Below are 23,599 nucleotides of genomic sequence, written 5' to 3'. Positions count from 1 at the left end.
CATCTTCTATATATAACACATACTCAGTTGCTTGATTTGCTCTCATTGTGGCCGCATTCTGATTTTTCTAGCATGGGGTTGGAGGTGGGTGCCTGATTGGCAGTTCTGTCTTGTGGTCTGGCATGGCCCTGTTCATAATGCTGAATGTAGGGGTTGATTTGCTGCAGATTGACATAAACTGCAATTTATATTAATTCCAGAATTCTTTGCATTTTATCTCAGTTATATTTTATTAAATATCTATACATTTGTATAAAATATGTGCACGTACATAATAGAATCATCTTTCAGGGGTCGCACTGGCAAGTCACACTGACTTGCTTTGTTTTGGCCAAAACTCTGATACAATCAGAATTCATTAGCATCACTAATTCAGTGCATTAACACTTGGATTTTCAGTGAAGGATTTGAAGTTATTCTTTCTCTAGTCTAGAAAAAACTCTTTAAAATTTTTATCTTGTTACCATTTATACCACTTAGACTCTGTTCCTTTGTTCTGTAAGGCTTTGAATCTCTCCCATAGAGAGATCAGTTATTACTGTACATTTGATTGTGAAGCTGCTCACTTTACATAGATAATATAAAATGTTTATGGAAAAGTAAAACTTAACGGAATTTGTCAGGCCTGTGAAACACAACTTGCAGTGCAACCTCTGAATTACTTTGCTAAATCTTCTCCAGTGATCTTTTACTCCATCTTTCTCATCATGCTGACTTGTCTCTCCTCTGTCTGTTCAGCAGTGGGAGACATTTAGTGAACGCTCTTCAAGCTCACAAACTCTGACCCAATTTGATTCTAACATTGCACCAGCTGATCCTGTAAGTCAATCACTTAGCTTGCTTGTTTGAAATTAATTTTATTAACCCAAATTTTCATTCATTATGGTTTTTAGCTGATGTGCATGATTCAGTGGAGTGCTTAGAGGGAAATGGTGGCAGGCTTTTCAATTTTTATGTGTTCAGTGGTGGAAAGAACTTTTTCTTTTTTTTTTTTTTTTAACCATTCTCTGTATTTTCTAGTTATTTTGGTGAGAAATCTATGTTTTTAAAATCCGGTACATGTGTCTAAAGAAGCATTTTGTGAACAATTGATACTGTTAACTTTGTTTTTATTTGCTAATTGAGTGTATGTTTTTATTAAACATGCTGTTTATTTCAGTGTAATGACAGTAAATACTATTTTATTTGTATGCTTACACATCATGTAATATGTACTATGTATGTAAATATGCAGTGTCATCATTTATTTAATAGTCCAGATGGTACAGCTTTGACTTAATCAGTATGTTGAGTTCTGTTACAAGAGAATCAAGTTCAGAAAAACAATGTAGAATTGTCAATCAGATTTTCATTTGTGCAGAGGACCTCTGTCTTGTCTTGCTGTGGTTTGCTGTGTTGCTTTGAAAATGCTACAAAGTTCACATCCTGATTTAAAAAATAAATTCTGTCCCCATAGATTGAACTTCATATATGCCCTGCTTGTTCCTCAAGTTATTTGAAAACTTCAAAACCTTAGCTATTAATCATTCTTCTCACTGTTCACCTCGGCTTTTTCTTTTAATTTTTTTTCCTGTAAAGAGAAGGACATGGTAATAAGCACCTTTCAAAAAGAAAAGAGGAAGTAAGTAGGAAGGGAAGAAGAGTGTAAAGGTAGGATTTTTAAAAACGAGTTCAGTGAAAAGATACGGAGAAGGTGACATGAGGCATTCTTTTGAGGTGTTTCTGACCGAAGATAGCCAGCATTTTATTCATTAAATGTAGAAATACTCTTGTTATTTAATATAAATTGGGGAGAAGTGGCATTTAAAGATAATAGTATGGCTTCAGCATTTTAAATGAATGAACCTTTGGTGTTTTACAGTTTTAAAGAATTTGTATCTATTTGAAATATAGAGAATGCTGTTATAGTCAAACATAATATATCAAAATGTTTTAAGTGTCTATATTATGATTATTCATTATTTAGGGAACAGTTAATATGTAGATTATCTATGCCTTTGGCTTCTCTTTTCTTACCACTTTGAGGATGTTAATATTTGATTTTAGTCTCTGAAAAATGGAAGATAAATAAAAGGTAACGCTTAGCAATTTTTGCTGCTTATTAGAAGCAGTAATTAAGGTCCCTTGGAAAGTGACAGGTGTGCTATAAGCTGTTTTACTTTAGCTCTGAGTTTCATTTCTACATATTATTCCTATCTCCTATTTGCAGAGTCAAGTTAATTTTGTTTAAAGTACTTTAGTAAAAGTACTTTACAGGGAAGGATATAGCAGTCGAGACTCTCTTTTATTCTCTAACCCTTAAGTGATATTGAAAATAGAAATTCATTGTATTATGATTGTCAGGCTAGGAAAGAACATTAAAAATATAGACTCAAAGGCAAAATAAATTGATTCATGACTGGCAGAAAATGCAGGGAAATAGTTGACATAATAACAGTGATGTTCTTGTAACTTCTTGAAAATAATATCCAAATTTGTGAATTCCAGCCTAATGTTTTACATGACATAACACATTACTTTCTTTTGTTATTTCTAGTATGACAGAAGGCTCTAGGGAAAAAAAAATATAAATGGTCAATCAACATTTTAAACTTGAATTTAGACCTCTAAATTTAATAATGTTGGCAGTCTTAAATATTTATAATCTGGTACCAGAAAACATCTTTTTTCTCTTGTGGTGAATTATAATCTCACTATAAACTTGCAATTGGTACAATGCTCTGCTCTCAGTGAGGGTCTGAGCTTCTTAACCATCATCTAATTCTTACTTAACATATTGCCTATCCACAGAACAGTCTGTAGTCACAATCCCAAATGATCCTCAGCAAGGCTTTTATAAATGAGAATTATAAGTAAGTAAATAAGATCCATTCAAATTAGAATCACATAGGAGAGAAAGAACACCACAGTTCAGATATACAAATTTAGCGTACCTTACCATGTCGGAAAGAATTGATGGAGTAATTTTTAAAAGCCAAAATTTGATAAGTAGGCATTTGCTCAATAAAGTTTTAAGTCTGTGAAGAGCTTCACTCTGCTCTGTGACACTTAGAGACAGCTGTCACACAGTTCAGTAACCTCACATGAAAACCAAGCTGGCTTTAGGCTCTCAGATTTCTTATGAAATTGGGTTTTTGCTATCTCGTTTCCAGAAACTTGATTACTTTTGTTGAACTGCTTATCAGTTAATAGCTTCTGGTAGAATCTGTTTCTGCTGGGAAAGTCTGAAATGATGAGAAGCGCAGTGCACTAGTCTTCGCCGCGGTTTATGTCTGATCTTGAGTGCTGTAGAATGTTCGTGTCACTCAGCATGTGAAAGGGAGTTCATTGGACCACTGATTATGCCCAGCCCAGTCACTTGGTTTGGTGGAGCCCCCTTCCAGGTGCCCATGTTATTCTCTAGGAATACCAAGATGTCAAAAAAAATTCCAGTCTTAAGTAGACCACAGCTTGATCATTACAGGTTGATGATTGTAATATAGCTGATTGTGATAATTATCATATGTAGCTGTGAACAAACTGTGGGTAGAGAACTGTAGAATAACTCAGCCCAGTATGTTTGGGAAAGTTTTCACAAAAGAGGTTACATTTGTATGATGAATTTTTAAATGAAACTGTTAATTGGCAGGAGTGGACAAGGGCATTCCAAGCAGAGAGAAAATCATGAGCAGGAGCAGTTCAGTGCAGTGAGATATAGGGTAGGTGTGTATGGGGCAGTGATGGGGAGTAAAGAGCATGATTGAAACACAAGTGGGAAGATCTTTGTATGCTCAACCAAAGATCTGAACTTAATCTCATAGACACTGGGAGCTAACAAGAAGTTCCATGAGAAGATGGAGGTTCTGAAGAGGTAGCTGGGGAAGGTTATTCAGGCAACAATGTGAAGGATTGATGGGGTTGAGAGTGTCAGATGATGAGCACCTGAGCTAAGTGACACAGGAATAGAAAGTAAGCAGGATAATAAGACAAATAGTGTAATAAGATTTAAGCCAAGTAGAAAATATAGATATATGAGCACAATGGAATATTCAGTAAAGTACTAAGTTGTATCAGATGAAGTACTCAAATATATGATACAAATGTGCCATGGTTGTGAGTGTGTAGGAGTGGGTCCTAAAGGCTTTGTGTGATTTGAGTAGACAGAAGAAATGGGCAGAGCCTCCAGTCAGTCTTTTTACTTTTTTCTCTATTTTTAAATATGAGGATGCTAATTTGGAGCAGAAGTTTTGCTTAGCATCTTTTGGCTCGGGACTCAAAAGAATCATAGGCATTTATGGTTCTTCATCTGGATGTTGAAATGCTCTTTATTGTGCTGCACGTCATAGTCACAAACCAAGCTTCCAGTCCGGTAGTCTGAGGTTAGGCCTGGTCATCTGTGTAAAACTCTTCCATGTATTGCCTTGTCCTGCTAGTAGCAGGAGCTAGTGGATTAACACTGTTGTAGGCTCACAGAGTCGGACACGACAAGTGACTTAGCAACAGCAGCAGCAGGCTCATAACAACAGAAAATTGATTTACTAGTACAGAAACTTAGGCAGATTATTTAGAGAATATTCATTCTAGAAGATTTCATGATTTTCTTTTCTTGGTGTCATTACTGTGACTTCTGTTTTTTGTATGGTTAATATGTGAAAAGGCTGTTTAATATTTCTGTTACAAATTTCATAAATCTGACTTTATAAACACACACACAGAATACATACTAGATCAGTATTATGAGTTAAAGCATCTAATAAGTTTTTCTTGCTTGTTTTTTCCTAGTTTGTTTGGGTTTGGAATAATGAGATATCATGCTTTCTCCTTTAATCTTGCCTTAGAATGTTAAATCTCCTTTAATCTTGCCTTAGAATGTTAAATTCTGGTTCTTAGCAGTTATTTCTGCTATTAAAATTGTAAGTTAAGAAAATAGTTATTCTTGAAGCCATATTTTTTATAACCATAGCCTAGAGTTATTGTTAATAATTTTTTGAATATGACTCATTATGATGTGAGAAATCTATAAACTTTTATCTATTATATTCATCTTTTATAACTATAATTTTAGAGTTGTAGGTGAAATGTTAGTTCAGTTTTATTAGATAGTACATAACTATCTGTCCAGAGTCTCACTGGTATGGGGACAGTAAATTACTGTTAATGGATTTATCCATACAATTGCAATAAATAATTCATTTGTTATTAATGGTTTGAATTTAGAGATTACGAGAATTAGCCAAGGAGACCTGTAATTTAAACAGGAGATGGTATGCTGGAACTCAGCTTTCTGTGGTGTTACCTAATACTGTCACCAGAACAGTGTCTAACTTAAATTGAAAGGTCATTATTCTTTACACTAAATTATAAACTCATTACAAGATATTCAAAATTTAAGGATCTCAGATTGTCTTTAGCAGCAGCACATTCAAAATATAAGCCAGCTCCTTGTAGAAGGAGCTGAACTCCTGTAGCCATGTTATCAGCTGGTCTTTTGCCATTAAGCCAATTGCTTGATCCTGTTCTTGTTCCTCCCCTGGGTGGCTCAGCTCCCAGGGCCAGGCCTGCCTGGCTACCCATATGCACCTTTCTCTCTTCCTTCCCGTTTGGAAAGGCTGCCATGCAGTGCCTTATACACTTTTCAGTCTTTTCAGAAATTTGTTCTACCAGTTCCTTAACTGCTCTTAACTAGACTTGCTACTCATGACTTAAGTTGAGGATTATCAGATGTATTATAGTCATGAAAAGTTTAAGTATTAGAGTAGGAGTGTTACTTATCCTAACTTAGAAAATGAATTCCTTTGTGGAAGTTTTATGCATGAATTTTAAACAGTTCTGTGAAACTAATCTATATGAAGTATGTATTGTGCCTACTGTTACAATACGATGGGCATTTCATTAACTTTGTTTATACATGAAAAAGAAGAGTGTCAAGTTTTCTTGAGCAGTTTAGTGAAAATGAGTTCAGTCTGTTACTCAGTCTTTGGATTCTCATAAATAGTTCACTTTTAACCTCAAAGGTTCAAATTTATATAATATCATCAGATCGTTTCACACTTTGCCTTTGAATATTGTCGTGAATTGTGTAAGACCAATTTTTTTCTTCACATCTTTAATCATTCAGAGTTAAAATATACTTTTTATAAAACAAATCAGATTCTTAAGCATATACAGTAAGCTTGATTTTTTAAATATAATTCTGGAATTTTTAGTTAAAAAATTACTTCTCATGCTTAGTTTAGTGTGAATGAGAACTCTGTCCACTAGTTTTTGAAGTATTGTTAGTTTTGGTTATTTCATGGTATCTACTTGGCATTTTTAATACAAATTCTGTATGTCCTCCCATTTGTCTGTAGGATACTGCTATTGTTCATCCGGTTCCCATTCGGATGACTCCAAGCAAAATCCACATGCAGGAAATGGAACTTAAAAGAACTGGCAGTGGTAAGAAAACTGTTGCTGGGTTGTTTTTTAGTTTAGTGTGTTGTGTTAATATTTTAGGTTAGCATCAAACCAAAATACACAAGCAGTCATTCTGAGTTCAAATTCCTTTTGTTAATTACTTATTTTTAACATAGTACTTTCTACAGCAATATATGTATTATGTGTATATTTTTAAATTTAAGCAAATTATTGAATTTAATTTATAAAATTTTAAATAAGGATGCTTGGAAAATGTGACTTTTATAATGCGTTCTGTATTTTTATGATCATTCTTATGAATCTACATTGAAAAATGTGTTCAAATTTTAACTGAAGAGGTATATGTTAAAATGAATATTGTCTTTGTTTATTTTGCTTTAATTCTTGAAGTTTCTCCTCATTTTAGATTAAATGTTTTAGTTAGGGTCTCTCAAAGGTAGATTTGTTTTCTATGTAGGTCAACAACAATAAATTACTTATTTTACGGTTGTTTGTGTGGTGCTTTATTTAACTAATTGCCCTAAGGGATAAAATTAACAAAGTATGAACATGCAGCTTGACTTTTTCATTATAAGATATCTTCTGTTGTGGCAGATAACAAATTCTATATAAACAGGTTTATATTTATCCTATTAAAATATTACTTTGTCTTATATTTCATGGATTTACTTGCTACTTCTTTGGAGTATTAAAATGAAGTCTTATACTCTGAGGTTTATGAATTTATTAATGCAGGTATCTATATCTTGTATGTTTACCTATTAATTCTCTCCTAGATCATACTAATCCCACTAGCCCATTGCTTGTGAAAACATCTGACCTTTCAGAAGAAAATAAGATAAATTCATCAGTGAAATTTGCTTCTGGAAATACTGTAGGTAAGTGAAAGACGAAATTACATCTTCCGTGTGAGGTTTATTTTATTAATTAATTTATTTTTAATTGGAGGACAATTGTTTTACAGTGTTGTGTCGGTTTCTGCCGTATATCAACATGAGTCATCCATAGGTATACATATGTTCCCTCCCTCCCACCCCATCCCATCCCATCCCATCCCATCCCATCCCATCCCATCCCATCCCATCCCTCTAGGTTATCACAGAGTACCGGGTCGCACTCCCTGTGATACTCAGCAGCTTCCCCTTACTATATGTTTTACATATGATAATGTTTGTATTTCAGTCCTACTCCCTCAGTTCATCCCACCCTCTTCTGCCCACACTGTGTCCATAAGCCTGTTCTCTATGTCTGAGTCTCTTTTCCTGCCCTGCAAATAGGTTCATCAATACTGTTTTCCTAGATTCCATATATATGCATTAATATATGATCTTTTTCTCTTTCTGACTTATTTCACTCTGAATAAATGGCTCTAGGTTCATCCATCTCACTAGATCTGATTCAAACTCTTTCATTGTTATATGGCTGAGTAATATTCCATTGTATGTTTGTACCACAACTTCTTTATCCATTCATCTTTCAACAGAGATCTAGGTTGCTTCTATGTCTGCAGTGAACATTGCAATACATGTGTTTTTTTCAGCTACTGTTTTCTCAGGGCATATGCCCAGTAGTGGGATTGCTAGGTCGTATGGTAGTTTAATTCCTAGTTTTTAATGAAATCTCCATACTGTTCTCTATAGTGGCTATATCAGTTTGCATTCCCACCAGCAGTGCAAGAGTGTTCCTTTTTTTCCACCTTCTCTCCAGCACTTATTTTTTGTACAGTTTTTGATGATGGCCATTATAACTGGTGTGGTGTGATACCTCATTGTAGTGTTGATTGCATTTCTCTACTAATAATTGGTGTTGAGCATTTTTCATATGTTTGTTAGTCATCTGTATGTCATCTGGAGAAATGTATGTTTAGGTCCTCTGCTCGTTTTTTAATTGGTTTGTTGGTTTTTCTGATACTGAGCTGCATGAGTTGCTTGTATATTTTGGAGATTAATCTCTTATCAGTTGCTTCATTTGCAGTTACTTTCATTCTGAGGGTTGTCTTTAAATCTTGTTCATGGTTTCCCTTTGCTGTGCCAAAGCTTTTAAGTTTAATTAGATCTCATTTGTATATTTTTATTTCCATTACTCTAGGAGGTGGGTCATAGTGGATCTTGATATGATTTATGTCAAATAGTGTTTGCCTATGTTTTCCTCTAAGAATTTTATAGTTTCTGGTCTTACATTTAGGTCTTTAGTCCATTTTGAGTTTATCTTTGTGTGTGGTTTTAGGAAGTGTTCTAATTCCTTCTTTTACACGTAGCAGTCCAGTTTTCCCAGCCCCACTTATTGAAGATACTGTCTTTTCAATAAAAGACTTTTCATCCTATAGTCTTGCCTCCTTTGTCAAAGATAAAGTCTTGCATCCTTGTCACACCTGCCCATAGATGTGTGGGTATATCTCTGGGCTTTCTATCTTGTACCATTGGTTTGTATTTCTGTTTTTGTGCCGGTACCATTCTGTCTTGATGACTACATTGTAGTGTAGTCTGAAGTCAGGGACGTTGATTCCTCCAGTGCCATTCTTTCTTAAGTTTGCTTTGGCTATTCAGGGTCTTTTGGGTTTCCATACAAATTGTGGATATTTTTTGTTCTAGTTCTGTAAAAAATGTCATTGGTAATTTGATAAGGATTGCTTTGACTCTGTAGATTACTTTGGGTAGTATCTTCATTTTCACAATATTGATTCTTCCAATCCAAGAAAGAACATGGTGTATCTCTCCATCTGTTTATGTTGTCTTTGATTTCCTTCATCAGTGTCTTAATAGTTTTCTGTATATTGCTTTTACATTTCCTTAGATAGGCTTATTCCTGGGTGTTTTATTCTTTTTGTTGCAATGGTGAATGGGATTGATTCCTTAATTTCTTTTTCTGATTTTTCATTCTTAGTGCATAGGAATGCAAGGGATTTCTGTGTATTAATTTTATATCCTGCAACTTTACTAAATTAATTCACCAATTAGCTCTAACGATTTTCTGATGGTATCTTTAGGCTTTTGTAGGTAGCGAATCATGTCATCTGCAAACAGAATTTTACTTCTTCTTTTCCAATATGGATTCCTTTTATTTCTTTTTCCTCTCTGATTGCCGTGGCTAGGACTTCCAAAGCTATGTTGTTAATAGTGGCAAGAGTGGGCACCCTTGTCGTCTTCTTGATCTTCAAGGAGATGCTTTCAGTTTTTCACCATTGAGAATAATGTTTGCTGTGGGTTTATCATATATGACCTTTATACTTGAGATAGGTTCCTTTTTTTCCAATTTTCTGGAGAGTTTTACCATAAATGTGTGCTGAATTTTGTCAAAAGCTCTTTCTGCATCTGTTGAGATTATCATATGATTTTTATTTTTTAATTTGTTAATATGGTGTATCGCATTGATTCATTTGCATATATTGGAGAAGGCTGACATCCCTGGGATAAGCCCAATTTGATCTTGGTGTATGATCCTTTTAATGTGTTGCTGGATTGTGTTTGCTAGAATTTTGTTGAAGATTTTTGCAACTTACGTTCATCAGTGACATGGACTGTAATTTTCTTTTTTTGTGATTTCCTTGTCTGGTTTTGGTGTCAGGATGATGGTAGCCTCATAGAATGAGTTTGGAAGTGTTCCGTCCTCTGCAATTTTTGGAAGACTTTGAGAAGGATAGCGCTTCGCAAAACATTTGATAGAATTCACCTGTGAAGCCATCTGACTTTTGTTTTTTGGGAGATTTTTGATCACAGTTTCGATTTCAGTGCTTGTGATTGGCTTGTTCAAAATTTTTATTTCTTCCTGGTTCAGTCTTGGAAGGTTGAACTTTCCTAAGTACCTGTTCATTTTTTTCAGATTGTCCATTTTACTGGCATATTGTTGCTCGTAATAGTCTCTTATGATCCTTTGTATTTCTGCGTTGTCTGTTGTAACCTCTTCTTTTTCATTTCTAATTTTGTTGATTTGAGTCTTCTCCATTTTTTCTTGATGAGTCTGGCTAATGATTTGTCAATTTTGTTCATCTTGTCGAAGAACCAGCTTTTAGTTTTACTGATTTTTGCTATTCTTTCTTTATTTTTTACTTATTTCTGCTCTGATCTTTATTATTTCTTTCCTTCCATTAACTTTGAGATCTTTTTCCCTTATTTTTAAGTGTAAGGTTAGATTGTCTATTCAGTGTTTTTCTTTTTCCTTGAGGTAAGACTCTATTCCTATAAACTTTCCTCTTAGAACTGCTTTTGCAGCATCACATAGGTATTGAGTCATCATGTTTTCATTATCATTTGTTTTTCTAGGTATATGTTTATTTCCCTTTTTATTTCTTCAGTAACCTGTTGCTTATTTTAAACGTATTATTTAATATGTTTTAAACATATTCCCCATGTGTTTGTGTTTTTTACAGCTTTTTTTTCCCACAGTTGAAAATCTAGTCTCATAGCACTGTGGTCAGAAAAGATGCTTGATATAATTTCAGTTCTCTTAAATTTTACCAAGGCTTGATTTGTGACCCAAGATGTGATCTACCCTGGAGAATGTTCCTTGTGCAGACCTTGAGAAGAAAGTTTATTCTTCTGCATTTGGATGGAATGTCTTAAAAATACCAGTTAGATCATCTGGTCTAATGTGTCATTGAAGGCTTATGTTTCCTTATTTTTTGTTTTCATGACCTGTCCATTGGTGTAAGTGGGGGGTTAAAGTCCCTTACTAGTTGTTTTACTGTCGGTTTCCCCTTTTATGACTGTTAGTGTTTGCCTTGTTGAGATGCTCCTATTTTGGGTGTGTAAATATTTACAGTTGTTGTGTCTTCTTGGATTGATCCCTTGATCATTGTGTAGTATCCTTCTGTTATTTTTTGTAATATCCTTTATATTAAGGTCTATTTTGTCTGATATAAGAATAGTTACTCCAGCTTTCTTTCAGTTTCCGGTTGCATGGTATATCTTTTTCCATTCTCTCACTTTCAGTCCATATATATCTCTAGGTCTGAAGTGGGTCTCTTGTAGACAGTTTATATACGGGTCTTGTTTTTGTATCCATTCAGCCAGTCTGTCTTTTGGTTGGAGCATTTAATCTATTTACATTTAAAGTAATATATTCCTATTGGCATTTTCTTAATTGTTTTTGTAAGTCTTCTCCTTCTCCTATAGAAGTCCCTTTAGCATTTGTTGTAAAGCTGCTTTGGTGGTGCTAAATTCTCTTAACTTTTATCTGTAAAGCTTTTGATTTCTCTGTCAATATTGAATGAGATTGTTGCTGGGTAGTGTAGTCTTGGTTGTAGATTTTTCCCTTTTGTTACTTTAAATATATCCTGCCATTGCCTCTGGCCTGCAGAGTTTCTATTGAAAGATCAGCTATTAACTGTGTGGAGTTTCCCTTGTATGTTACTTGTTGCTTTTCACTTACTGCTTTTAATATTTTTTCTTTGTGTTTAATTTTTGTCAGTTTGATTAATATGTGTCTCAGCATGTTTCTCCTTGGATTTATCCTTTATGAAACTCTCTTGTGCTTCTTGGACTTGATTGGTTATTTCCTTTCACACGTTAGGCAAGTTTTCAACTATAATCTCTTAAACAATTTTCTCAGACCCTTTCTTTTTCTCTTCTGCTTCTGGGACCCCTTAATTTGAATGTTGGTGTGTTTAATATTTTACAACACAGTCCATGGAATTCTTCAGGCCAGAATATTGGAGTGGGTAGTTTAATATTATCCCCGCAGTCTCTGAGACTATCCCCAGTTCTTCTCATTCTTCTGTGATTATTCTGCTCTTCAGCAGTTATTTTCACTTATTCTGTCTTTCAGTTCATTCTTCGGCCTCAGTTGTTCTGCTGTTGATTCCGTGTAGATTATTTTTAATTTCGGTAATTGTGTTTGTCTCTGTTTATTCTTTGTTTCTTCTGGGTCATTGTTAAATGTGTTAAATGACGTGCATTTTCTCCGTTCTGTTTTCGAGATTGTGGATCATCTTTACTATCATCACTCCAAATTCTTTTTCAGGTAGTTGGCCTATTTCCTCTTTGTTTATTTGGTGTTGTGGGTTTTTACCTTGTTCATTCGTTTGCACAATATTTCTGTTTTTTCATGTTATCTAACTTACTGTGTTTGACGTATCCTCTCTTGTTTTTGGTCTTGGCCATCAGTGAGTGAGGTTGGTTCAGTGGTTTGTGTAGGCTTCATGTTGGGAGGAGGTGAGTTTTTCCCCCCCTCTAATGAGCAGGGCTGTGTGAGTGGTGTGTTTTGGGGTGTCTCTGGGAAGCCTGTCTCCTCTTGAGGTCTTGCTTCTTGTTTGGGTAAGGTGCTCTTTGCTGGTGCTGCCAGCAGTTGAGTGGTGCCAGGCCTTGGATACAGGAAGAGGCCTTTGTGGGAGTTCTCACTAATTAAGGCTCCCTGGGATCAGGAATTCTCTGGCCAACTAGTGTCCTGGACTCCGTGCTTCCAACCCAGAGGCTCAGGCCCAGTCTCTCATCAAGGAACCAGGATCCCACAAGCTGTTTGTTATGGCAATAAAGGGGATTAAAACACACACACAAAAAAAAGAACCCCAGACAAATGGTGAATTCAAAATCAGACAAATAGTAACAGAAACAAAGGAACACACACACACAAAATCAAAATAGTCCAAAAAAACAAAGTACAAGAGAGTGACCCTGTGAGCAAAGGAAACTATAAGTGATATCAACAAATTAAAAACAACACTAACTAAACAGAAAACAAGACCAAAGAAGAGAGCCAGGTGAGGAATAAAGCAAACTAACACAGTGAAAAGAAGAAAGAAAATAGAAAAGTAAAGTATATAAAAAGATTTATATAATAATCTTATTGTATATTCTCTATATATGTATATATATTCTATATATATATAAAGAACATATTGTATACAGTAGTGTATATATTGTATATATATAATATATAATATATAAACCTTATTCTATATAAATAGAATTTATATATAATAAATAAGGAAACGAAACAACAACAAAGAAAAAGCCCCACAGATCTGCAAAAAGCCAATGTAGAGATAGATGTATATGAAGGAAATAAAATGTGTTTTAAACAATTCTCGAAAGGTTAAATAGATACAATAATAATGAAGTCAACAACCACAGCATCAGAGGAAAGAAAACCAGAATCAACTACAGAACAAATCAAAATATAAGAATAATAATAAATGTTTTTCTCAGGTCTCAGCTGTCAGCATCCTTTCCCCTCCTGTGATTCACAGTCCACTTCTGCCTTGCTAGGAAGCCCTCCAGTCTTGGGGGAGCTGGTCTCTAGACCAGTTGTGGGGACAGCACAGACTCTAATCTAATTCTCCTCTTGTAGGTTCTTGCCTCCAGCGTCCACAGCTGTCAGAGCTAGGGCATTTTGTTTTGTGGATATACTCGCCCTTCTATGCATTCCATAGACACAGAGTCTGCCTAGTTGATCATGTGGATATAATCTCTAGCTAGTATAGCTGGTGAAAAGGTTTTCAACCCTCTTCCTTGTCCACTCTGCCCCTGGAACTCAGTTGTGGTTCTACCCCCACCTCTGCTTGTGGGTCATTTACAGGAATTAGTTCCTGAGGCTGCCTCTAGGACTTGGGTCTGCCCCAGGGAGGACCAGGTGTGCAGGTAGGGTGCTTAGGTCGCAGGGACTTTGATGGTGCCAGGTATGCCGGGAGGCTGGCAGCCATGGGCACAGGAGATGTGGTGCTGTTAGAATCTCTTTCTAGCTTCTGGCAGCTGGCGTTCAGAGGGTCTGATGAGGGTCCTTCTCTGTTGCTTGGCATGTCAGGCACTCAAATGGCCGCCTTCTCTGGGATATTCCTCTGTTACTCAGCTGCACATGCCAGCATGTAGGGGGAGAAGTGATGGCACCACTCCTTGTATGTGACTCAGCAGTAGCACCCTGCTTCCATGACTGCCTGACTTTATTCCAAAGGCACTCCCTACGGCAATCTCCTCCCTCCCATCCCTCTCGGCTGTTTCCCCAAAATCAACAGCAGTCTTTGCCCTGGGATTGCGGTTACGCCCCAGCTCCCAGCTGCTCTGCATTCTGGTGGGCTGTGTCCCTGCCTGGGCTCTGTAGGGCCACGGCACAGATTGTCTGTGTGGTTCTCACTCCATTCAGACTGTCACAGATCAGCTCCTTCACTCTCCAACAGTCTCAGATGCTTCCCCTTTGTCCCAACCGACTGCCCTGATATAGGGATATCACCCCTTCTTCCACTTCCCCACCTGCTGGGGACAGGTTCAGTTGTGCTGACTCTGCTCCTCTTTTTGCCTTCCCTTCTTTGTCCTGCCCAGTTTTGTGTGGATCTGTATGTTCCTTTCCGGTGGTCAGGGACTCCTGCTAGCTCTAAGCTGGTGCTCTGCAAGGTCTTCTGCATCTGAAGATGTGTTCCTGATGCATCTGTGAAGAGAGGTGTACTCCACTTCCACCTGCTCCTCTGCCATCTTGTCTCTTATCCTTAGTCTGCATTTAGAATCTGAAGAATTTGAGTATATAACCATTTAGTATTATCTTCACTGGATAATGCAGAGAATAGTCAATCCTTTTAAAGACCCCTACCCTCTGTATTCAGAGAAGGCAGTGGCACCCCACTCCAGTACTCTTGCCTGGAAAATCCCATGGACGGAGGAGCCTGGTGGGCTGCAGTCCATGGGGTCGCTAAGAGTTGGACACGACTGAGTGACTTCACTTTCACTTTTCACCTTCATGCATTGGAGAAGGAAATGGCAACCCACTCCAGTGTTCTTGCCTGGAGAATCCCAGGGACAGGGGGAGCCTGGTGGGCTGCCGTCTCTGGGGTTGCACAGAGTCGGACACAACTGAAGTGACTTAGCAGCAGCAGCAGCAACCCTCTGTATTAATAAATGGATCTTGTTGTCACTGCACCTGCTTCAAGGCAGGCCTCCTGTTGGCCATCCCTCTCAGCTAGCTCTTCCCCACTCCTTTCTTCCTCTCACAGGAAATTGTGTACATGTTCATTCAGTCATTGTTAATGGAATACTATTAATATGTGTCAGGCTCTGTTCTAGACACTGAGTATTCAGCAGTAAACAAAACAAAAATTTCTTTGCCCTTATGAAGTTTGCATTTTATAGGGGAGACAAGAGAAAAAGGAAATAAAAATAACTATCTTAGGATATAGTTAACACCCTGGATAAAAATTAAGTTGTGAAAGGGGAGAGGGAGTGACAGTTTAAGTAAGGTGATCAAAGAAAGCCTTACCAAAAAGTGGCATTTGAGTTAAAACTTGAAGGATATGAATTTAACTGTGTGAGTATCTTAAGGAAGGATGTTTTAGGCCAAAGGAATAGCCAATATGGAGCCCTGGTTTAGGGAAGATTCCTTCTTTATATCTACTGGAAACAGCCAGCAAACACCTGAACTAGAACTGCCACGTGGGAGAATAGTAATCGGGGAGCAGTGTAAGACTGACTTCTACCGAGAAAGATGAAACTCCATTTAGAAGGTTTCTGAATGGAAAAGTGATGTAACCTGACCTTCCTTTTTTAACAAGATCATTCTGGCTGCTATATTGGTAATAGAAGGCAAGAATTCAAACAGGGAAAGACGGTTTTAGGAAACGGTTATAATAACACAGGCAAGAGAAGATGATGTCTTGGCCTAGGGTGGTAGCAGTATAAGTGGTCAGATTCTGGCTAGATTTTGTGGGAAAAGACGACAGGATTTGCTTACGTTTGTGATACACAGGATGTGAGGGGTGGGGCCAAGGGAATCAGCGTGATTCAAGGGATGTTAGCCAGAGCCACTGTAAATTGAAGAACTCTATTATAGTAGAAGATTGGTGGGAGAAAGGGTAGGAATTCAGTTTTGGACGTGTTCGGTCTGAGATGCCTGTTGACAACGTCCAAATGGGAATGTGTTAATTTTAGCATCCTTCCTGTACCAATTATTTAACTTCTCAGTGATTTGACAGGAAAAAGAAGCGGGATACACTTTGAAATGAAACAAAACTAAATAACCAGTCCCTTCAATTTATAACTCTTGAAAGGTATTTCGTAGTATTTCTTCAGATGATCCCTGGAGTTTCTGTTTTAAAACTTCTTTATTGCTTTATAGCTGTTAGTCTGATTCTGGGGTTCTCTGCTCCTTTATAAGATTTTGAGGAAATTGAAAATATGTCCTCAGGTGAAAAATTGGTACCCTCTGGCTAATTTCATAAGTTTTATCATTGTCTAAGCACAGTTTATTCCTTTATCAACTTTTTTAAAATTTGCATAAACAATTAAGTTCGCTTTTTAACTTAAAATGCTTCTAATTTATCCTTTAAAATGAATTTTTTTCATTATAAAAACTATTCACACTTGTAGAAATTAATAAAAATAAGAAAATACAAGTTATAATCTCACTGTTCCACAAATGACCATAATTAACATCCATTGTCAACCTTAATCTTTACTTTGTGCATGTTATATTTTTAAATGAAATGAAGTTGTGATATATGTACTATTTCCTGCCCTGCTTCCATGTAACTAATTTTGAATATTTCTCTATTATCAAACAGTAACTTTTTTAGATTGTAATTGCTCTCTGTGCATAGTATTCTGTTGTATAAGTACACCATTTATTTGATTTATATCTAATCTTTTATGGTTAGTAATACAATGCTGAAACATTAACCTGTTGGCCAATCTTTGAATATCCCTGGTTTGAAACAATAATTCAGTTACCTTTTTAGGGCATATAGAATAAAAAGTAAAGAAATGATTATTATTAAATAGGATATATCCCATTTATCAGCAGATGGGTACAGTAGTTCAGACTCTTTTACTTCGGATCCAGAACAGATTGGAAACAACGTAACTCGCCAAAGGTTAGTGTTTCTGTTAATTAAAAAAGCATAATTGAAGTATTTTGTTACATTTTAATATTGAAAATTATTTGAAACCAAGTATAAATTATTTTTGGAGAAGGAAATGGCAACCCATCCAGTATTCTTGCCTGAGGAATCCCGTGGACAGTGGAGCCTGGTGGGCTGTAGTCCATAGGGTTGCACAGAGTCTAAGTGACTCAGCATGCATGCATGCATAAACTATTTTTCTCAGTTCTTCACATCTCTGTAGGCTGTCAGGTTACCTATTGATTGATGTAAAAGGGAAATGATTTTTACACTTTGCAAAGGAAAGCAAAGCAAAAGGAATCGTTGTCTTCTTGGTGTTCCGTGGAAGGTTTAAAATAAACTGATAACTTCTTGGCAGTTGGTTTAATACAGTCCTTTTTTGTAGCTGAGCAGTGAGAGTCTCTTTAAGTATGAAATGTTCAGATTTCCTTTTAGAGCGTTATGGGACAAGTACCAAAAGAATTTGGTGTTTTAAAATGTCATCCGGACACGCAGCCCAGTGTTGGGCTACCTACCCATCCTGAAGACCTGTATCACATGTTAACATTTCAGGCACAGACAAGAATGATACGGGACAGGGTGAGGTGGCAAGGGGTCTGTCTCCCAGGGCTTCACCATCCTCTCAAAACTGCACAGGACAGAAGCATCTTTTTCCACTGCTTTTCATACATCATAAGAGTGTTTTGCCACACACCTGGAGGATGTATGGAGAGACTGGTAACGTAGACTCTCCAAGACCTCACACAATCAGAAGGCTGCTTCTTCATATGTCTTAGAGTTCTCATTTGGGATTTTAGTCTGCTTTTTATTCCTATAAGTGAGGATTAGATTGTCTTAGTCCATGAGATTCTTCAGAATATAGAAGACTTTGGTGCTAATAAGCACATCTCCAGGGTGAGTAAACATGAGTATAATCGCCTCTAAAACGAGTGATTTTAAGGTGAGATGGCATCTCACATAGTTGAGCCAAAGTGTACTTCAGCTTACCAAATTTAAATAAGTTGAAAGCTAACCATATCTGAAAGTACAGTTTCTCTTCTTTGAAAACAGCTTTTCAGACTAATATCGCCTTTAACTGAATATGAAAACATTACACTCGGTTAGTAGTCTACCTTGAATTCATGTTAATAACTTTTTTAAAGTTCTTTAAAATTTTGTTAAATGTATAATTATAAAGAAGATTATTTGCTGTATTAAGTAACTGCTTGTTGAATGCACATCATAAATAATACTCTATTCATTGTAATACTTGTGTACCCTCTGGAGAAAATGTCACACCAATAAGATCCTTTGCTGCTTAGCTAAGTTTGATTGCTTAAAAAGAAAAGCTGCAATATCAATAACGTGACCAGTTGTAACGGGGCCAATTTTGCAGGTCTCATTCAGGAACATCGCCTGAAAACACTGCACCCCCACCTCCACCTCCAAGGCCTCAGCCCTCTCATTCTAGGTCATCATCTTTAGATATGAATCGGACCTTTTCCGTCACAACAGGTAGGGGTTAGAGAACTGTGATACAAATTAAATATGTTAAATTGTTAAATATATTTAGTTGATTACAGATACACAGTATTTTGTTTTCTCTTATTTTTTGATATTTATCTGAAGAAAAATTTTAAATTGAAAAAGTATCAGATGAAAGGGAATTTATTTTCCTTAATGACTATCTAAAATGTGAGTTCAAATGATAAAGATGGGAACCTGAGAGATGGCCACAAGAGATTTTAAAAGAAAAATTTTCTGTGGAGATATTAAGGAGGAAAAGCTAATAGGTCTTACATTCCATGATAGAGGAGAGAGAGGAGTCATAACGTACTCAGAGGGTTCAATTTTTATATGACTGGTCTTACTGTTGGTCAAAATAGAAAAGTTAGGATAGAGGGTGATGGTGTTCTGTTTTTGATATTATGTGTTTGGAATGATGAGAAAGAAGAGAAAAATCGACAGGTCGCTGGACCTGTGGGCTAAGCAAGATTGATATATTATTTGAGAACATTTACTAGAAATAATAAACTAAAATGCTAAATGGAAAGAGGAAATTTGGAAGTCTTCATATTTGATAGCTAAAAGTAGTCAGAAAGGTGGGAAGAAAACCAGACATACAGTGTTACAGGAACAGGGAGGAGCAAGACGAGTGCTGTGCGCAGCAGAGCAAGAGAAGAGAGGTCTGAGAAGAGGCTGTGAGACTCAACCATATCCAGACAGCTGGCGAGATGGACTTGGCTTCCAGTACGATACATTGGCATTTGAAATCTTTATCATTTGATCACATTCATTCAGCCTATCTGCCCTACTAGCAAAGTAATTATATATATTTACAAAAAGAGGACTTGTGTATTCACACAGGACAGCAACAGGCTGGAGTTGTTGCCCAACCTCCTGCAGTGCCTCCAAGACCACAGCCCTCACAGGTAATTCTAGGTCTTCATTAGTAAGCATCGGTTATTATAGTCCCCTTGGTCAGTTTATCTGTTAGGTCTTTGATTCTATTCTAGAATTATTTTGAAAATCGGTAATTGCCTAACTCATTCTTAATGCATATTTAATTTGGAGAAGCTAGGTCTTTTCTTAGATGATAAGAATTCCAATAATGATTTGGGTTGTTTTTTGAAAGAAACTTAGAAGTGAATCAAATGATAGTGTCTCGGCAAAGGAGGGTTTAGAAGAAGGATCAGTGGATTGAGGGATAGGAAGTGTCATGTATGTCCTGGACCTAGTAGTGACTCCGGGTAACCTCCCTGTATCTTCCTGCATCAGTGAATAAAGTGTTGCACAACTAACAGGTCATAGTTGTTTCATCGGCATAAAACTATTATGTTCCAAAATAGATTCTAGTTTGTAGCTTAGTTTTATGTGGCTGACTAGCTACATTTTTACATGAATGAATTAGGTTGATTTTTCTGAGTTAGAGTCTTATAATGAAATTGGCTGTTTGTAGTTAAAAAGATGGTTTCCTAATTGTCGAAGATAGTGAAATTTGAATATTCCACTATTTATTTTATCTAAAGGGCCAACAAAAATACTTTTACTGCATTAAGGTGTAAAACCCAGTGAATTATCTCTTCACTCAAGAACCAGTCTAGTGGGAAAAACAGACCTGTAAACAGTTATAATAAAAATGCTATAGTAGACATACTTATAAAATGTTTTAGCATAGATGTCCTAGCTAGTAACATCAGGGATCACACTGAAAAAGTCAAGTAAAATGAAGGAAGTTAGGCTTAAGCAGGGACTTGAAAGATAAAATACTATTTATTGAGGAAAAGGCATTATAACCAGAAGGAGTGGCACAAGAGGGTAAGGTAAGCCTGGCATATTCTTCAAGGAAGAGCTATTGGGTTCAGTACAACTAGAGTGATGGGAAATAAAATTGAAGAGGTGAGGAAATGACAGAGCATCTCTTATACCATACTGAGATGGTGGAGTTTTTCTTGTAGGATATGGAGAATTTTTTAAGGGTAAGCAGGGGAGAGACTTCAGATTTATTCCTTTAGCTTCCTGTGCTTCCTTTGTCACAAAACTCCTCACACTGTTATTTTAATCCCTTGTTTACTTTTCTCGTATCCTGCACTAGATTATCAGCTTTGTTAAGGATGGACGTTGTTTGTTTGGTCAAAAGTAGATACTCAATAAATTTAGTTTTCAAATGGAGACTTTAGAAGAATTCATCTTGTAAAGAGTGGAGGACAAATTGAAGGAGAGTGCACTGGAGTGCTAGAGAACAGCTAGAGCACTGGTTTTCACACTTTAAAGATAACAGTCTTTTTAGAAACATAATGAAACATTTTTAAAAACAGCTTTTTAAAATAATGAACAATTATGCAGCAACCTAATTAAGAAAGAAATAGATGCAAGGGGAGAATTAGAGATTAAGGCCTGAACTTCTCTCCTTTGATGCACATTCTTGGCAATAAGAATTTTGTTAAAGTATCTTTTTATTTGGAGATTTGTTATCTTAATTTTTTAGTGTCTTGGCATTTCACTCAAGGTTTTTTAGAGCTAAATGTTACTGTAGCTCACCTTCCTGAATTTTCAGCTAATAAATCAGAGCATCCTTATAATAAATTTTCAAAGAAAAAGAAGGCTCCTCTGTGACACTAGATCAGTAAAATGATTTGCTCCTTGCTGTATCCTAAACCCTCCTGTAGGCTCCTGGTCCCGTTGTGCATCGCCCAGTGGATGCCGATGGCCTAATAACTCACACTAGTACCTCACCTCAGCAGATACCAGAGCAACCAAATTTTGCAGATTTCAGCCAATTTGAAGTATTTGCTGCATCAAATGTAAATGAAGAACAAGATGATGAAGCCGAGAAACACCCAGAGGTCTTGCCGGTCAGTTTTCAAGGGCTTCTCTAATTTTCTGCTGGGAATCTTCCGATATTGTGCTCATAAGCCAGTCTTTAAGCAGAGGAACCCCTAAAAGAGCAGATAATAGAAGGGACATCAGTGAATAAAATATCTGCTATTGCTGCTTTTAGAGGGTTTATATTCCCTAGATCAATGCTTCTCAATTTCTTACTGGCCTCAAACCACCCGCTGGTTGCATAAAATGCTTAGTAAGAATCAATATCTGGGTGAAGGGTAGATGTCACATGAAAAGATGGAACCATCTGGTTTTGGCTAAAACACTGTTCTGGGAGTTGCATTTTAATGCTAAGCATCTGATTGTGTGATTCGAAGATTTCCGTATAATAAGCTAGATAGCTACACTCAGTTTGTATGAGAATAAGTCAGTTTATGGGGTTGCATCTTAATGCTAACCATTTGATTGTGTGATTTGGTGAAAATTGTATGGGAGTAAGTCACATCAGTTAGACAGACTTACAGACCACAGGATTCCAGAAATTCATTTTTGCAGCCAGTGTTCTGGGGGACTGTTTGGTTCTAGCAGCAAAAACTTCTCTATGAGGGACAGGGATCCCTGTCCTCATAAGTGTTAATATGGAGTTGGAGGGAACAGGGGAATTCTGAAGTTTGCTCTGATTATTCCAGTTTATACTGATCCTCTCTAATAGATTAAAAAAAACTGACTTTTGACTGGCATAATTTACATAAAGAGTTCTTACAGATTTGATCCATGGAAAATTTTCTACCAGCTAGTTCTTCAAACTTTCCGCCTGGCCTAGGGCTACTAGGGAAATGGGCTGTACCTCCAGGAAGGCAGAGCGGGCCTGAGGTGGGAGTAGCGGTGTGCAGGGTGTACTTGTATGTACCCTCCCCCAACCAAAGAACTTCCCAGACATTGTCTGCCATCCCCTCAGAGATATATTCTCTTCCCTCTCTGCCCTAACGGGGCAGATGCATGATCATTTCACAAGGTAGTCTCAAACTCCTCTCATCTTCATCTGAGCTTCTTACTGTTAGAATGAATGTTTTCTAAACATTTTGCTCTCTGATCTGTTACTTATATATTTATTCATATATGTGTGTTACTTATATATAATTTGTAATAATAATATACTCATCTCTAGGTTGAAAAAGCTTCTGATCCCGCAAGTTCTCGAGTTGCCAAAACAGATAGTAAAATTGAAGAAAAGACAGCTGCTAGTGCTCCCGCCAATGTGGTATACAAAAGTCTTTTATAGTATTGATTGTTCTATACATATAAAAATTATATGATATAATTTGAAAATCTTACAAGTAAAGTTAGAGATCATCTAACCCATTTCATTGCCTTAAACTGTAATACATATAGCTTGTCTCAGAACACAGTCCACCTAGAGGTAGAGATGATAGCCTGTCATTTGTATTAATGGGTGCCAGAGGTTCCCAGATTTTGTGTGGTTATTACATTGTTTCAAGTACATAAAGTAGAACTTCTTTTTTTGTCATACTCAGTTTCTGTTATTTCAGTTCTGAGTATAACAGGGAAAGATTATCAACCCTCTAAGGTTAATATTATACTCTGCTTTTTTTTAGCTGTCTTAGGAATAATTTTTTCCCAAAAATTTATTGCAAAAAATTTTAAACATACAGAAAAGTTGAAAGAATTTTATATTGTACAACAATAAAGCCACACCTTGACTGTACCATTAATATTTACTATATTTTTCTTCCAGTTTTATTAACATATAATTGACACATAACACAGTATAAGTTAAGATGTACAACATAATTATTTGACTTACATATATAACGAAATGACTATCAGTATGTTTAGTGAATGTTCTTCATTTCATATAAATACAGAATTAAATACAAAAATATAACATTTTTCCTTATATTAATATACTTGCTTTATACCTGCATCTCTCTCTATATATCAGTCCTTCTTATCTGTTGTTTGCATTTCAAAGTACATTGCAGATAACAGGCCACTTTTTGAGAAAAAAATTTTGGTCACTTTTTTTGTTATCATTGAGACATCTCCAGTAGTCATTAAAACAGT

At 36.4% G+C, this 23,599-nt stretch overlaps 1 protein-coding gene across 4 annotated transcripts in view; it reads left to right on the top strand.

Annotated features, from left to right (window-relative positions):
- REPS1 (RALBP1 associated Eps domain containing 1) overlaps positions 1–23,599 on the top strand; it is an 88,594-nt gene that overhangs the window by 60,765 nt on the left and 4,230 nt on the right. Inside the window, exons 10-17 of one of the 4 annotated variants that reach the window (XM_068985011.1) lie at positions 739–819; positions 6,330–6,417; positions 7,173–7,274; positions 17,113–17,182; positions 18,585–18,703; positions 19,556–19,620; positions 21,358–21,543; positions 22,683–22,775. In XM_068985011.1, the coding sequence (XP_068841112.1) occupies positions 739–819; positions 6,330–6,417; positions 7,173–7,274; positions 17,113–17,182; positions 18,585–18,703; positions 19,556–19,620; positions 21,358–21,543; positions 22,683–22,775 (804 nt within the window). Of the gene's footprint in view, positions 1–738; positions 820–6,329; positions 6,418–7,172; positions 7,275–17,109; positions 17,183–18,584; positions 18,704–19,555; positions 19,621–21,357; positions 21,544–22,682; positions 22,776–23,599 lie in introns of all 4 variants that reach the window. The other 3 variants (XM_068985010.1, XM_068985012.1, XM_068985013.1) reach the window with 3 other exon arrangements.

This window comes from Capricornis sumatraensis, chromosome 13 (assembly GCF_032405125.1).
Source record: "Capricornis sumatraensis isolate serow.1 chromosome 13, serow.2, whole genome shotgun sequence".
Classification (NCBI taxonomy): domain Eukaryota; kingdom Metazoa; phylum Chordata; class Mammalia; order Artiodactyla; family Bovidae; genus Capricornis; species Capricornis sumatraensis.
Note: the sequence above shows the minus strand (reverse complement) of the source record. Positions and strands in the feature narration are given on the sequence as shown.